Raw genomic sequence first — 16,804 nt, 5'->3', positions numbered from 1 at the left:
ATATTATGCCAAAATTCATTCTCACTTGGCTTATTGTGTAGTTTTATGGGGAAACACAAGTGCTGCTGCTAGGGCATTCTCTATGCAAAAAAGAGCTTTGAAAGTTATGGCAAATGTGTCCATCAGGTCTCCTGGAAAGCCATTATTTCTAAAATATAATATAATGACACTACCAAGTATGTACATTTTTTACTGTGCATTATTTGTAAAAAAGAACCCTACCTTATTTTTACCAAACTCCTCGGTTCATGATTATCTGACCCGTGGAAGTGAAAATATACATATCTTACAACAATTATGTGCCAAAAGAGGTCCACATCACTCTGCCTTGCTTATTTTTAACAAATTGCCTATGAGTATAAAACATATTTCAAATATTAATGTTTTTAAGACAGAATTTAAAAAATTTCTACAGCCTAAGGGTTATTACAATGTAAATGAATTTTTGTCTGATAGTTTATGACAACATGTATGTTTTGATGTCCTCCCTGACAATGTTCTATGTCGCATGTATGACCTACAGAACAATAAAGATATTATATTATATTTTACAGAGTTAATATGGACAATACAAATTTTTTAGCAAATTAGCAGAGTGGTTTTCCGTATGCCTATACATATCTATACACAATTTATTTTAATTTTATAAAATAAAGTTGAGCTGTGGACTTCGATTCTGAAATTTGCCTGCCTTATTTGGGCGAGCCAGAGGGTGGGCTAAAAAAAATTATGGGCCCATCTTGGCCCTCCACTAGTGGCCCGCCACTGACTGTTAGTCATTTCCTCAAAGTAGGTACGTAATGTTAGTTTGCATTGTAGATGCACTGTGATTCATACCACTTTATGCAAGTGTCTTTCAGCTCCATCTCAGCAAGCATCTCCCAGTATATTATTAGATATTATTGTCATAGTATTCTACCGATTAAGGTAGATTTCCATGGAGTACTTAAAAAGAATTCTGGCAGTCTCCTCTTCCTTCATGTACTTCCCTTTTCAATTCACAATAAGGCCTACTCCCTTTCATTCTATCTAAATATCCTTTTCTTTTCCTTCCTCTCCCTCATTTACCTAACATAATACCCTCTAACACTGTTTTCAACCTCTCCTCCCAGCTAAATACTCCCTCCATCCATGCCTTCTGTCTCCTCCGTATCTCATCTAAAAGCTGTTTCTCCTCACCCTCTATATCCAGCACTTTGTCTTGCCTTCTCCTCTGTGTCCACTTCACCTACTCCATTCTTTGCCACACCCACATCTTGAATGCCTCCAGTCTTCTCTCGTCCTCCTTCCTAAGTATCCAAGTTTCTGCACCGTAAAGCGCTGCACTCCAGATGAGACTCTTCACCAACCTTTTCTATAAATTCTGGACTAGCAAACCTCTCATAAGCTCCTCCTTGTTCATGAACGCCTCCTTTGCTAATTCTCTTCCTGATGTCCTTATACTGTATTCGTTTTCCTCTAATGTGCTGCCTAAATACAGTGGAACCTCGTTAAAGCGAGTACGGGCTATAGCGACACTCCCGCTATAACGAGAGATAGCCGATGCACCCTCAATTGACCCTATAATAAGCGTGTTAAAAAATTCGTTTTTACGAGACCCTTTTGGTGTTGGCTCTCGCCATAGCGAGGGTTTCACCGCCGGAAGACTTTCATCAAGACTCCTTAACCTCTGTAATTGCTAGCGATCTGTTAGAAATGAAGTTGATGGAGTGCTCAGTCTCAAATTTATGTAGTAAACTGTCGTTCGATAAATAAGTAGTTAATTTTGGTGAAAATATTGTGGCATTAGCATTCGTGAATGCTTCATCTTCTTTTGTTCCTCGGGCGGCAGAAAGCAGTCGGCAGCATACCCGCACGTTCGTGAGTTGCGTGAATAGAAAGCATTTGATGGCAGGCAGTCACCATGGCCAAAAAACACCAAACACGTCTAAGCGAGAAAATAAAAATAAAGGAGTAATATGAGAGTGTCGAAATTAATTGATCTTCCCATTCGCTCTGAAAATTAAAAAAAAAAAAAAGTGCCCAAGGAATGCAGACGATGAAGAGTTATATGGAGATTTGTTCGGGTGGTTTTGCCCATTCAAATCTGCGGGAACTTCTGAGAAAGAGGCTACGCCCAAGCCTAAAGCGGATTATTTCAAGGATAGATTGCGAATCGAGAATTTTAAGAGTGCGGAAGGTTGATTATACTAATGCGAAGCACCAAAGAGTTATCTCCCCTCATAATTGCTGGTGATGCCTGCGGTGTAAACCCGAAGTCGAGGAAGAAAGGACTTCGATCATAAGTATCTTTAGAAGTATTCCCCGCGTCATATAACATAGACGAAACAGAACTTTTTTTTACATACAACTCCCCGAAAAAACCCTTGCAGTATGAGGTATTTCTTGCAATGATGCCTCTAAAGGTAGGTAGTGCGCCTTAGCGATGATGTAGGATGTACGAAGCAATGATACTCAGCGTGAATTGTCCGGATGGACGTATTTATTCTCCGTTGCGGATTTACAAGGGTGAACTATTCGCGTCAGTGGTCGGAGTCGTACTGGCGCTCTCTTTTGTCACGTGGGTAGCCGAGCATCCCCTGGTGGCCGCTGGAAGAACTCACAGAACAACTAACTCTCGTTTGCAGTGCCGTGGTAAACTCGGTGTGTTATTTAAAATACGTCGCGAGCGTAACACTCAAAAAGAAACTTTTTTTCAACAACGGCAATTTTAATCACATCATTTTTCAAGCTTAGCAAACTTTTTACCGTAGATGATGAAGATATTACATTATCTGATAGAAAAAGGTCTTCCAAGGTGGCAGCGTTATACAACCTTCCACCGTTTTCGCCTGTAGAAACAAATGTAATGCATTATTTCACTTCACTGCCGCTTAACGTACAGAAACAATAAACATACACCAATGGAAACATTTGAGGCATTAAATGACCGCGATACTGTTTTATCAATTAATTTTTGAATTTTCAGTGGAAAATACCAAAATAATAGAATGATCACGTAAATGAACTAATTAAGTGCATAAAAAAATGGCTTCGTTGGTTGTGAATTGGCATAATGATTGACGAAACAATGCTTTCCATGATTTTTATTCAGTGCGGCGCTTATAAATTGTTTGAATAGTTAGTCGTTGTTTGAGTAAGGAAATTTAGTGATGCAAAAAAAACATCGCCTTTCGTCTGGATTTATGCTTACGTTTATCGGATAGATGTTTATCTGTCGCCGCACCATTCCTGTTCCTGTATATATGTTCACAACAGGTATATTGGCTATTATTTGCTACACCTCCGGTAAAGCGACAATTCACTATAGCGAGTGTTTATTAGTGCACCGTGGGGTGTCGTTATATCGAGGTTGCACTGTATATAGTTGAATTGCTCTACCTGCTCAAGTTTATTCCCATCTACCTTTATCTTGAGTGGCACATTCCTCACTCGTGATGCTTTACAAAGCTGCATGACCTTGATCTTCTAGTGGTTAATCCTCAAACCTATACTTCTCGCATTGCTTGTCTAACGCATCCACTGGAGCCTGCAGTCCCCCTGCTGTCTAGCTAATCAATGCCTATCATCGGCAAACCTAACAGATTTAAATTTCATTACTCCCACTTTCACTCCAGCTTCCAACTCATCCCACGCTTCTCTTATCATCTCCTTAACGTGCCTATTAAAAAGCAGCGGCAATAGAGCCTTGCCTCACTCCTCAGCCAATACTTGCCCACCCTGATTGTCCGTCCGCTACCCTCACTTGCACAGTCAGGGCCATACACAGATTGCAAATCAGTCACCTATCCCTCCAATCTACACCTATTTTCTTGAGAATATCCATTAACATTACCTAGTTCACTGTATTCAAAATCAACGCCATGCTTTTTCAAAATCCACGAAACAGGTATACATGTCCTGGTCATAGTCTAGGGTCCTCTCTACCAGGGACCTCAATATTGCAATAGCATCACGAGTTGACTTCCCTTTTCGAAAACTAAACTGGTCTTCACATGAATATTAGTTTGCCCTTGCCTCCATTCATCTGTTCAATATTCTCAGTACCACTTTTGCTGCCTGCAATATTAGGCTAATAGTCCTATAATCTCCTCATTCTACAGCTTTCTTCTTTTTTGGTTGCAGAATTAAAACTGTCTTCACGAAATCTATCCCTCCTCAATGATCCTGCATTCTAGTTCGAAAAAGTTTTTCCTACTATCCCTTCCTGGACTCTTCGGAAGCTCACGTGGTATATTGTCCTCACCTGCTGCTTTCCTAGTGTTTGTTGATTTCCACGTCTAAGATACTCAGCCCAAGATTATCCTCCTCCACTGCACTTTCCTCCTCTAAACTCAATCTCTCCTGCCTGTTCCTTCCTTCTATTCTGTACCTCTTCTTGCTCAGTTAGCATCATTCCATCTTTAACCTTAGTTTTTGACTTGCTTGCACTTTTTCAGCACTTCCATCACTTGATTACTGTTTCTTGGTCTATGATGACCTTCCATTGGAATTAGAGAACAAACTTCAGCGGCCCTTAAATTCCTATGTTAGATTTGTCCTTGATATTCGTAAAGATGATCACATCTCCCATCACCTTCACAATTTATTTATCTTCATCGCCCCAAAAACAGCTCATTTGAGGCCTTTTTTACATGGGGGAAATAATGCGTAACAATGATTATCATATACAACCATGTATTAGGAAGGGACAACCTACCAAGGTGGGACTCGAACCCACTATCTTCGGATTGGCAGGCGAGGACTTTACCCGGCCGCCACCAAGGCCTGATTTATCATTGTTTAGAACCTCTTCTTGTAGGAAATATTTACTTGGATCATTTTTTTCACCTTCTTTAAGACTTGATACCCAGCATGTATTTTTTACATGTTTAAATCAAAATCAGCCTCTGATTCTAGAACCACTAGAACTAACCCTTCCTACGTCCTACACCTCGGACAAATAATACCTAACCTCTTCTTGTAATTTATGGAATTCCCTACTGATCTTTTTGAAAGATTCCTCGTCTCTATCCTTTTTTAAAGAAAAGCTATTCAATTATTACCTAGGTGATCAATTATGTTGGTAAATTTAATATTTGGTATTTATTTTTAAGGTGTGCTGTCACTAGTTTATCTGGAAGTTTTTTGTCTGATTTTTCTCTTTCTCATGTTTGTTTCCGTATGTTCCTATTGCATACTTGTGTTAATTTATTCTTGGAAGTATATTTTCTGTTTTTGTCGCCAAAAAAATTGTGCCAGATGTATTTATATTGTTTTTGTTTGAGCTGAAGTTGTTGTATGTGTTTGTATTTGCTCTTATGATGAAAACCAGAGCATAAATAAACTCTCATTCATGCATTCATCCTCAAAAAGTCTGTTGCATGATAGTTTCACATATTGTTGTGCATGAGTACCTTTCATAGTTGTGGCTTCGAACAAGTGCGTGTTAAAAAACTCATGGATAAATTTATTTGGTGAATTATTTTATAGAGCCTACAAGATGCAAATGCACAGTTGACCAGCGCCTTAGCTGCCTGCCAGGAACAACTCGAAACAGCACTAGCAGCTCAAGAGTCACAGCGTCGAGTGCTAGACACAGTCAATGCCCAGTTAGCACAACGTGTTCAGGAGCTGGCCAACATCCATCGGGAGATTGCAACTGCTCTACAAACGTGATGCGACTACATTCCTCCACCCCAGGATCATCTTTTCATGGGCGACAAAGGGGGTGGGGGAGTTATTCCAATTGGAAGAGGAAAAAGCATTGTCTTGGAGGGAAGGGAGGAGACTATCGTTTGACCATTTCCCCTTTGACCCGTGGCCATTGCCTAACCTGAGAGCACTCCTAGAACCACATTTCACACGCAACCTCATAGCCTATTCACAGTTGAATGTAGTCTTCCTTTTCCACTACAAGAAATGTCTGCTCAAGAAGTAATAATGGACCCAAACCTCTTCCTAGTTTTTCTTCTTCCCTTTCTGGATTTAATGAACAGGCAAAGCATGGGAAGTGATAAGTTTTCCCTGTCGTCCTTACGTTGAACAAGATTCTTTGTCCTGGAAGCTCAAATGATTTGATCTATCTCTAATGCCTCTATGTATTTATGTAGGTCCATGTTATCCCTCATTGGTATTTTTGGTGAATTGGTGGTACTATATCCTGTTTTGGTGATAGAAAAGAATGAGCAGGACACTTCGCCCATGTCTTGAATGTTGACATAAAAGCCATCTTTAAATATGTAGTGAGGGCAAGATTCTCTTTGATAGTATTATCTGTGGAAGTTGATTATTGCATTGGCATATTGAATGTTAAGTCAGGCATCGAAGATGGGCTTTTTTTTGTGTCTGATGCCATGAACTTGTGGAACTCTCTGTCTGTAGAAATATAGGGAAAATTGAGAGTCTAATCCCAGGAAATCTCTGACCACTTTGCTTCCTAGCACTCAATGCACTATTCCCCTAATTGAGGAAGGGATATCAGAAGAATGGGATGTGTGGTGTATCTGTTCTTCTAAATATTGATATTGGAAGTGTTCTGTACATTGTCCTCTCAGCACAAATGAAAATGCTCTCTTGTATTGGTCTAAGTGCCCTCCAATGTATGTATTTGGGCATGATTATTGTTGTAATCTGTGCTCAATAATTCTGCCATATTGTTTACTGTTATGTTACTCAGGAATTTTTATGTAAGCATGTGAAGTTGCAAATACTGGCAATTTTTATACAAGTTTGTTTTTTAACCTCAAAGAAGAATGATTCAAAAATCAAATTAACCCCAAAATGAAATTATACTTCAAATGAGTTTAACATAAATTTGAAAGCATTTTATACCTTTACCAAACTAATTGCAGGAAAATTAGGTGTATTAGGAAAAGCATTCTTTGCCAGAAATAACAATACCATATATTTGGGCATGTTGATGTATGCCATTCATGAATTATAATCGGAACACCCGAATAGTGAGTCTCAAAGTTGTTTTAGAAAACTTTAGGAGTTTTTAAAGATATTACTGTTATAGCATGTGCAATTTTGCATGTTAGGTGATTGTTTAAAAGTTGAAACAATTGAGTATCAGAACTAAATATACAGGGCTGAGTACCCAGAAGGCTTCACATTGACATGATTGAGGACTCTGCATTAGATAATGCAATTCCAAATGCCTTTAATCCAAAAAGAAAAAAATCTTTTAAAACTTATTGATACTATTTGGTTAGTATAAAAAGTTTTGCTCCTGTTTAACATTTAAACATTGAAAAGATGTGACGAAGGGTAACAGGTCTTAGTTGATTGGTGAGGTAGTCTTCTCAACTGATCTTTGCCTGCCATTCAGTGTATTTAGTTTGTAGTAATCCATCATCAGTTACTAAGTGCTGACTACAAAAAAAATATTGCATTTGGAACAATACATTTGTTCCTGCGGCATTAAAGAAAAATTTTTAGCATCTATTAATCTGAAAGAAAGTATAGATCCTGCTTATGTAAGTTTGTGTGCATAAGCATGTATGTGTGTAAAGTTACGTATGATTGAGCTTGCTGGAAGAATGAGTTATTCTCTTCAGTTCTTTATTCTGCACTATTATGTGCCTCATCTTGCCATGCTTGACTGATTTATGGTTATTACAAATTATGATTTACTGACCTCGTACGTTAAATCTGACGCAGGTTTATTGCCATATTCGTCAAAATTTTAGGTATTTAAAGGGATTCATATTTTTATGATATTTCTCTTATATATAAACTCTCACATTTTCCATGGGATGCTCAGCAGCAGCTATGTAGTTTTTCAACTTTTGCAATGTTATGTTATTTGGCTTATAAACTTTTATGTATTTTATCAGGTATGTTCTAGTATCATAACATTCATCATGTGCAAAGAAAGCAGGTGGTGGAAATGCTATGGTGAATCATTCCACTGTTTTGTAAAAGAAGACTGAATTATTTTGTTGAAAGGATTTGTGTGTATGTGCTACATGTGAATATACAAGATGTTTTGTGGAATGGTGAATGGCTATAAACAACGGATATTAGTTGCAACTTTACTTGGAAATAGGCATCATACTGAAAAATCTAGGCATGAGGTCTCTGTTAATTAATGGTATATTTTTTAAATATTTCTTGTTGTTTGTAATAAGTTTTTTTCCACAAATCTCCTAGTTGTCATTAAGTATGTCATTTTTACTTTTATCATTTTTACCCTGTTTTGGTATTTTAACTTTTTTTTGGCTAATCTGTGTATTGTTCTCAGCTTATATGAATTCATACATATGAGGAAAGTATTTAATAGTATTCAACATATACATATATTTTTTTTAGTTTAAGGTCCTTAGAAATCCATCGACATTTGATTTGACTAATAATTTTGAGTGTTCTACCTCATGCTTTTGTTGATTTTAAAATGCATGGAATCAAATCAAAGTACGTTTTTAATAAAAAATTTGATTATTTTATTTTTAATTTTTGCGCATCGCACTTGTTAACCAATTTTGATTAACAAGTATGACAAGGTGCTTTTTCATGTAGTAAACATGTTGTAGCAGTCAATATGACATTTGTTGAAATCTGTGTGTGTGTGCGTGAATGTATGAGAAAATGTGAAGAGGATTCTGTATGTCAGTGGTAGCAAACATATTGTTTTTTTTACTTCTGTATGATTCAGAAACGAAATTAAAGATTGGAATGATACAATTATTTTTTGTTATGATAATGTTGATAGTAGTGTAATTATTCTCGTCTTCGATATCAAATCTAATTTTAAAATTTTTTCAGTGGTGGTCTTTCTCGCTTTAGATTCCAAAGTCGTGGTTTTGAGCATAAAAGTTAATTGAGATCCAACCAACTATCAGCAGACATTGCCCAGCTAGTTCAGTGAAAATTATGATCATGGATATAAGACGCTGAATGAAGCTATAGTTTTGACATAAGGGTGTTATAGATACATCAACGTCCAAATGATGCCAATACTTTACTCTTTTCTTTTTAGCCAAAATGTTCATTTTCTAATGTCATTAATTGAACCATTAGCCATCGCCATAGCCATCCTATAGGATCTCATATAAAAGGAACTGCCGTATTTACTCCTGTAAGCCTCGCTCTCATGTATCTCGCTCACCAGGGGTTTCATGGTGCCAGAATGCCGTTCCGCCTCTGGTTTACAAACGGCATAATAGTCAAATATCATTTTTATCAAATTTTGTTGTTTCAAAAATTCTTATTTATACATTCGTAACCAAAACAAAGAAATTGTAATGAAATGTAAATTATAACTTGTAAAAAAACAGTAATATTTCACTTCTAAAATAAGTCAAGGAAAGTGTGTTCCGGCACTACTAATTTTGCCATGACGTCACTGCCGCACACTATCATTTTTGAGCTGGCTTGTGAGGAAAAAAAAATTCCTAGTGCTTTTTGGGTGCAGTCTAATACAGGAACTCGTGATTCGTTGCTAAATCAATAAATTTACGTTACCGTGATTAATAAGGTAATGTAAATAATGTTGGAAATGTAATTCCTGCGATGGTTTCCTAGTTCAATGTTAAACCCTGAAGAAATAAAGGAAAAGAATTTGAAGGAAAATGGTACGTGGCTTACATTAAAATTTGGAGGCTTAGTGTATGCCGTGTAAACCTCCTTTTTTCCACTGCCATTTCCAGATAAAAAATGCATGACTTCTACGGGTAAATACAGTATGCTTTCCTCTGGTGATGGAAAACATTATGGACATTGCAATATTTTAACTGGGAGCATAATTTGAATTTCGATGGGAAAAACTAGACAAGCTCTTAGTGTATTGTTGTGCAAAGTAAAATTTTTTCACCTACTCTGTACCTATGTGTTATCATATACATACCAGGGGGGACCCAAAAACAACGGGAATTACGCAATAACTATTTTATTAATCAATACTATCTCACCAACTTTTTATCACCTTCAAAGTAATCCCCATTGACCAATACATTTATCTAATCGTTTCTTCCACTGTTCAAAGCAATTTTTAAATCAATGTTCTTTAGGCCTAGCAGCGATTTTTGTTTCAACACTTCTACATTTCTTAAACCTTTTCCTTTCATGTCCATTTTCAGTATAGGAAATAAAAAGAAGTCACAGGGGTCAAGGTCCAGTGAATAGGGGGATGAACAATTGGTGTCATACAGTTTTTTTGTCAAAAACCACTTTACAGACGATGTGGGTGGCGCGTTGTCGTGGTGGAAGAACCAATCACCTGTGCATCAAAGATCCGCCCTTTTCTTCCAGAAATTTTCCCTAAACCTCCACAAAACCTCCAAGTAGAATCACTGGTTTACTATCTGGCCCGGAGGAACAAATTCTGTGTGCACAACACCTCTGCAGTCGAAGAAGCAAATGAGCATTGTCTTGATGTTCGACTTCACTTGGCATACATTTTTGGGTGGGGGGAGTTGGCTGTCTTTCATTAACTTGATTGCTGCTTTGTTTCTGGGTCATAGCTGTAGCACCACAATTTATCACCAGTAATCACTTTATCAAAAAAATTTGGGTCTTATTCCATCTGATCTTGCAGCTCCAGGCAGGCATAAAGGCAACGCTCCTTTTGGTCGTCAGTGAGAAGGTGAGGGACAAGTTAGGTTGCAACCCTTCTTATGTGTAATTCGTCAGATAAAATCCTTTGAATGGAACTCCATGGCACTCCAGACAGCTCACAAAGTTCGTCAATGGTTCGGCGACGGTCCTCACGAATGAGGGAGTTGCTTTTCGCAACATCGTCTGTTCTTGATGTTAACGGGTCCCCTGAACGAGGATAGTTATCAATCGACATCTCTATATTCTTGAAACGCAGAAACCAGTTGTAGACACATATTTTACTCAGGGCATTATCCCCATAAGCAGTTTTCAGCATCACTAGAATTTCTGCGGGAGTTTTCCCCATCAAAAAACAAAACTTCACAGCCGTGCGTTGCTCCCAGCAGTTGCCCATTACACATTTTTGCTGAAACAGAAAAAGTTGGCAAACCAAAAAAAATCCCACAGACAAACGGATGCACTCAGAGCTATCGGGATTCACGCACTGACTCAGGAAATGTCAAGGCTTAGAACCTTTTACGGGAAAAACCAATCCCCCATTCAACCGCCCCCCCACAGTGCTACTCCTGTTACTTTTGGGTCCCCTCTCGTAGAAGAAGAACACAGAGAACTCAGGGTGTTTAAAGCAGTGCTATTCTTTATTATTTCTTTTTATCCATTAAGAATTGTCTTTATGTAAAGTTAAGTATTTTTTTTTAAATAGTAAGAGGGGATAACTTCATTGAACATCTCCGTTATCAACCCCGTCCAGTGTTAATTTCAATGTTAGGAATGAAATAATGAATGGTTTTTATGCGTAAACATGAGTTGGTAGGTATAATTTATTTATGAGCATTTGTAATGTTTACATAAGCGATAGTGTTAGCCTTAAAAAAAAGGAAAGCATACTTGGCAAGCCAGTCAGGCTGGGCTAACTTGTGTCTGCCTGCCATAGTCGCCTACCTTTTTACAACTTGGTATTACTGCACTTCCCAGCAAAAGAAGGAAGATCCCACTGACTGACACCAAAATGTAATCACTCAGCTAAAATAGGATTGGGTTTGGGAAAGCCATGGTAAGGGAACAAGTCTGAGTATGCCGCACTAAATGCAAGTTAACTAAAGGCTATCCCAAGCAAATAAGATGCTGAAGACTGAAGACTTGGTAGCAAAACTACCCAAATCTTCAGCGTCCCTGCACAGCATCCAGTGATCAAGAGCTTTCTATTACCCAGAAATGACTAGTTTTTTTACCCTACTCCTGCAACATTCCACTGAGTTAGTTCCTATGGGTAAAGTGCCATGGTGTTAGAGGAGAGTCACATCTAAATTTGACTCCTCATCAGGAGATTTACATCTTTTTAATCATGGGTTGACTTTTAGAAATCCAGCCAAAATTGCCCAAATGCCTACTTGTTTGCTCTTGCCTCTATTTGTATATTTAGAATCCATAGTACCACTTTTGTCATGCAGAGTGTTAGACTAATAGGTCTAAGGTCTCTGCATTCTCCTATTTTCTTCTTTTTGGTGGCGGAAATGGAACTGCCACCACAAAATCCTCTCGACATTCTCCTTCTACTAGATTCTGCATATTCGTTCAAAAAACCTTCTCCTAACTTCCGTCCCTATATTATTCAGAAGCTCAAACAGGGTATTGTTTACCCCCACCAGTTTCCTAGTCTTCATATCATGAAGGGCTCCCTCGACTTCCACATCTAAGTTCCCTGGTCCAACATTATTCTCCTCCACCACACTTTCCTCCTTGATGTTCAACCTTTCCAGCATGTTCCTGCTATCCTACACATCTTCCATGTATTCCTCCTACTTAATCCTGACCTGATTATGCTCAGTTGGCATCCCTCCATTCTTAGCTTCAATTTTTGACATGGCTTGCCCTCTTTTGCTGGCCAGTAGTGAATTTACTTGGACATTCAGTGTGTCCTCCTTTCTATCTTTCTGAAACTTGTCCATGTTATCACACTGTCTTTTCTACCTAACTTCTTTTCTTGGTTTCCCACAGTAATTGATTATTTATTTCTCTATACATTCTTTAGCCTTGCTCATTGGCCATGTTCCTTCTCTCCACTTACCTCTTGCCCTGTTCCACTTTCATCTCTCTTCCATTTCCTTTTGTCATTTACTCTGTTTTCCATAGTTTCTTTAGTCTTAAACTATCAACGTATCTAATTTGCTTCTCAGCCACTTCGACTATTCCAGTTTTAATCTTATCCCAACTTTCCTAAATAGTCTGCATATCTCCAATCTTCCAAATATTTTCCATTAGTTCCTGGTATTTTCTCCTCATAGTCCCCTACAGAGCTTCTACACTCCATTTTCTCGCCTGCCTTTCCTCAGTCTCTTGAATCTTATGTTGCATCTCATAAGCACTAGGTTGTGATCTGAATCTGCATTACTCATTGGGAAACTGCGCAAGTTTTTCACACCATACCTAAATCTCTCTCTTGCTATGATGTAGTTTATCTGATATCACCCTGTTTCCCGTCAACTCTTCCATTAATACTTCCACCCTTTAAGATGATTGAACCATGGGTTAGCGATGAATAATGGCTCCCTCCAGCAAAATTATACTACTTTCTCTCCCCAGTTGTTTCTCATTCCAAACCCAAATTCTCCTAATTATTTTGTTTCCATGTCTGCCTTCTCCAACGATAGATCCCAGTCCCCCATCATTTCTATATTTTTTTGCCTGAGATTTTCCTAATTGATTCCTCCAGCTGTACTATCCCTTTCAAAAGTACGTATGTTGGTTGTAAACCTGACCATTGGACACTTCAAGTGTAGAGATGGTTGCTTAGTCTCCTACCAGTTGAGGCATGGCTCCTCATACTTATTTTTACCTCCATCGATTGAAAACTCCTGTAAAAGAATATGTATCATTTTGATGTCTTATCACCAGCAAACAGGTAGGAAGGAGGACGTCTTAGGTCATTGTGGAGAAGTGCTACGATGGTGCATATGATTCTTAGGAATCTCGTGGAAATGTATATGTATATCCATGCAAGAAGAACCTATTTTGAAATATTTTCATATGTTGTAAACTTTATGTATAGCTTTTTTTAATTGCCTGTTTGAAATTTCTTTTCAAACATAAATGTACATCTCAATTTGGGATAACCTTCAGGTTTGCAAAGTACCACAAAAGCTGAAAATATGAAAGGAGATCAAACTTGAAAGAGTTTGTGGAGTATACATTAGAAATATAATCAGATAATGGCAAGGGCGGATCCAGGATTATCTTATAGGGGCACCAGGGTCCGGCAGGCAAACTGATACATATTTATGACTTTTATATTAAAATAATATTTTTTTAAGTATTGGTACATATTAAAAATATCTTCTATTTTTTAAGCAATCGGAGGGCAACATTTCCAGGCTAGCAATTTACAGAACATATTTAGCAACAATTAATTAATAACATTTGTTCAACTGGCAATGCCGATTGTTCAACAACACCATGATTGTGAAATAAATAATACTGAGGAAGGGTACAAAGTTTTATCACTGTTTCAATATGAATTGTCCAATATGAATCCAACCGTCCAGTGGTTCAACATGAATTCACAAAGTTATGCCTGATACTATCCTAGTAGATATCTTGTTCCTGAGTGATTCATCAAAGGTGTGGAGGAATTGAAATTTTCAAAATCCATCATTTTACCATAGATCTACCATACGGTAGACTTTCTAGAAGCAATTGATGAATTAAAGAAGATACCAGGAAATATTTTGAGAGCAATCGCAACAAGTTTTATCTAGTGCTCCCAATTTCCCCACACCTGGCCAATGACGGATCAACCCTTTATAACCCAATGTTGCTTCTAAGCAACATCAAAAATGTTTAAACTTTCAGCTCTATTTAGGAGATATCTAAATTAGATATTATTTTCTAGTGTAAATTTTAATGATGAAATATTTAGCTGCCAGGATAATTATCATTGAGTGTAAAATTTTCAAGTTTTCAAAATGAAAAATCTTGAAATTTGATTTCTCCCAGATACAGCTCTGGGTTAGAAAGGGTTAAGATGGATGGAAGGGGAGCCTTCCTGGATTGATTAAAAGTTTGAAAAGATGGTAATCTTTAAGGTGGCTCTCCAATGAAAAATTTTATTCCTCCTGCGCAATAAACAATGCTCGAAAATTTTATCTTGAATATCTAATTCAATCTTTTTTACACTTATCAGACCTCAGATGCATTATCGCTGAGAGGAATTGCATCCAAGCACACTTGCTACAGTATGTATGAAATATATGTAATAATTTTATATATCAAGCATATATTTTTGAAATACAATAGTTATCTGTGTATTTTATGTATACCGCATGGGCGTATCCAGCAGGAGGGGGAAGCTGCCTCCCCTAGAAGCACAGGTAAATGTAGTTCAAAATAAAAGTTTTGAACAAATTTCCTTTTTATCCATGAAAAGTGATATTAGTATAAAACACGTAATTAAAATAAAAATATTTTTTCGAAATAATTTAAAGAAATAATACAGCACTGTTATAATTTTCTTGAAATTTTTGTTTCCTTAAACTTTCCTGTGTTACAACTTGAACGACAAGGGCTTGCCCCCTATAATTTTGATCATGGGTATGCCCTTGGTATATGGGTATTACCAGCCTTTGCATGTGTGGTGTATGGGATACCACCTAGGCACAACGGAAAGTAATGAACCATCTTTACTCCCCCAAAACCAGGGCCGGTTCTGGGCATTTTTCTAGGGTAAGCGAATGACATTCTGGTGCCCCCCTCAAAAATAACCTGAGAAGTAGTAGTGAAGGGCTACTACCTCCCAGAAGTAAGGGGAAAAGGGTAAATAAGGAACTCGACGGGGTAAAACAAAAAAAAGAACTTGCCAGCCTACGGCGAGTTATTTATTATATTATGGTAATACAAATGAACGAGAAAATAGCCGTGGTAGAGGTGGAGTAGGGCTAGGAGGGGAAGGAGAGGGTAGGTTAACACGCTAGGCACTGGAGCTGACTGGAAGACCGCCGGATGGCGGCCCAAGCTGCAGTAACGAAGCGACGAGGGCACACGCAACGATGAGGAAGCAGTCCTGTCTTGTCCCCGGTAAGGCCTTGTATATGCCCCCACAGCTGGCGAGAGGGGTGTCAACTGGTGTCGTCCTGCTAGGTCCTCATCTGACTCCCGGTGGGTGCAAAACCTGCCCCCGCATGGCCGACCTCAAGCCAGCACGCATGGCTCTGTAGGGATCTCTCTGCATACATTTTTTTTAAAATATGAATACTTTATGAATAATAATAATACATCCTTATTGGACGAGATTGGGACTAGAAAGTCCCATCTTCCATCTGACCCCTAAAACAATATGGGCTGAGGCTAAAATATCAGTGTGAACTTATGATGTGCTTGCTCTTATATATTGAAAGGGATATTTTTAGGGCTTAAAAACCATCGCTTAGGCATCCCCTTTTGCTTGGTACCCTATGCTATACTATGTACTTTACTTACTGCTTGAACCGGCCCTACCCAAAAGAACAACCTTAATTCACCCTTGCAGTTTGCCTCATTTCAAAACTTGAAGCCTGCACTCTCCTGTCAAGAGCTTGTGCCCCATCCACAAAAAAATTCTGGATCCCTCATCACCTGATAACTAGTGGTGGATTTAATGAGGGGCTAAGAGGGCCTAGAGCCCCACCCTTAAGGTATCTAATTAACACTAAATAAAATGGTAATTTTGTTCAGACCCCCACTACTGCAGGGAAGTTACCCCCCACGGTCACTCGGCTAGCCCCCCCTGTCACTATCCTGGATCCGCCATATATTGTTGATCACCATTTTTCACTGATTAAATATGTACCATCTTAAATATATTTAAAAATGCACAAATTTGAGATATGCTCGTGGAAGGTTATGGAAAATCTAAAATACAATTAATCTCCAATTGCTATTCAAGATACCGATGTCAAACAGATATCAGACATCAGTATTGCAGATCCAAGATAGGAACAATAAGGGAGGGGGGCTAAGAGTTGGTAACCTCGCAGCAGTTTATTGCGGGTCCGAACAAAATAACCATTCTATCTAGCGTAAATTGGATACCCAAGGGATGCCCCTTAACCGCCCCTCCCCTCCATAGATCCGCCACTGTCGGACATACCCATTGACGCCAAAAGTCAGAAAACAATGAGTCAACTATAGGGCGACAATAATTTTTTGGAATGACTTTCGGGTGTGCTTTCTTCTATATTTAACTTATGCAATATGTTTGCTGAAAAAGGAACTTCGTCGCGTAATGCCTCAA

General features: G+C 38.2%; 1 protein-coding gene across 1 annotated transcript in view; it reads left to right on the top strand.

Annotated features, from left to right (window-relative positions):
* LOC124164862 (homer protein homolog 2) overlaps positions 1-8,670 on the top strand; it is a 307,527-nt gene extending 298,857 nt beyond the window's left edge. Inside the window, exon 8 of the mRNA XM_046542071.1 lies at positions 5,473-8,670. Within this exon, the coding sequence (XP_046398027.1) occupies positions 5,473-5,658 (186 nt within the window). The 3' untranslated portion in view covers positions 5,659-8,670. The remainder of the gene's footprint in view (positions 1-5,472) is intronic.
* Positions 8,671-16,804: the final 8,134 nt, after the last annotated feature.

The sequence above is a fragment of the Ischnura elegans genome, chromosome 9, assembly GCF_921293095.1.
Source record: "Ischnura elegans chromosome 9, ioIscEleg1.1, whole genome shotgun sequence".
Lineage (NCBI taxonomy): Eukaryota > Metazoa > Arthropoda > Insecta > Odonata > Coenagrionidae > Ischnura > Ischnura elegans.
The sequence above is the reverse complement of the archived record's forward strand: the minus strand, read 5'-3'. Positions and strand labels throughout refer to the sequence as shown.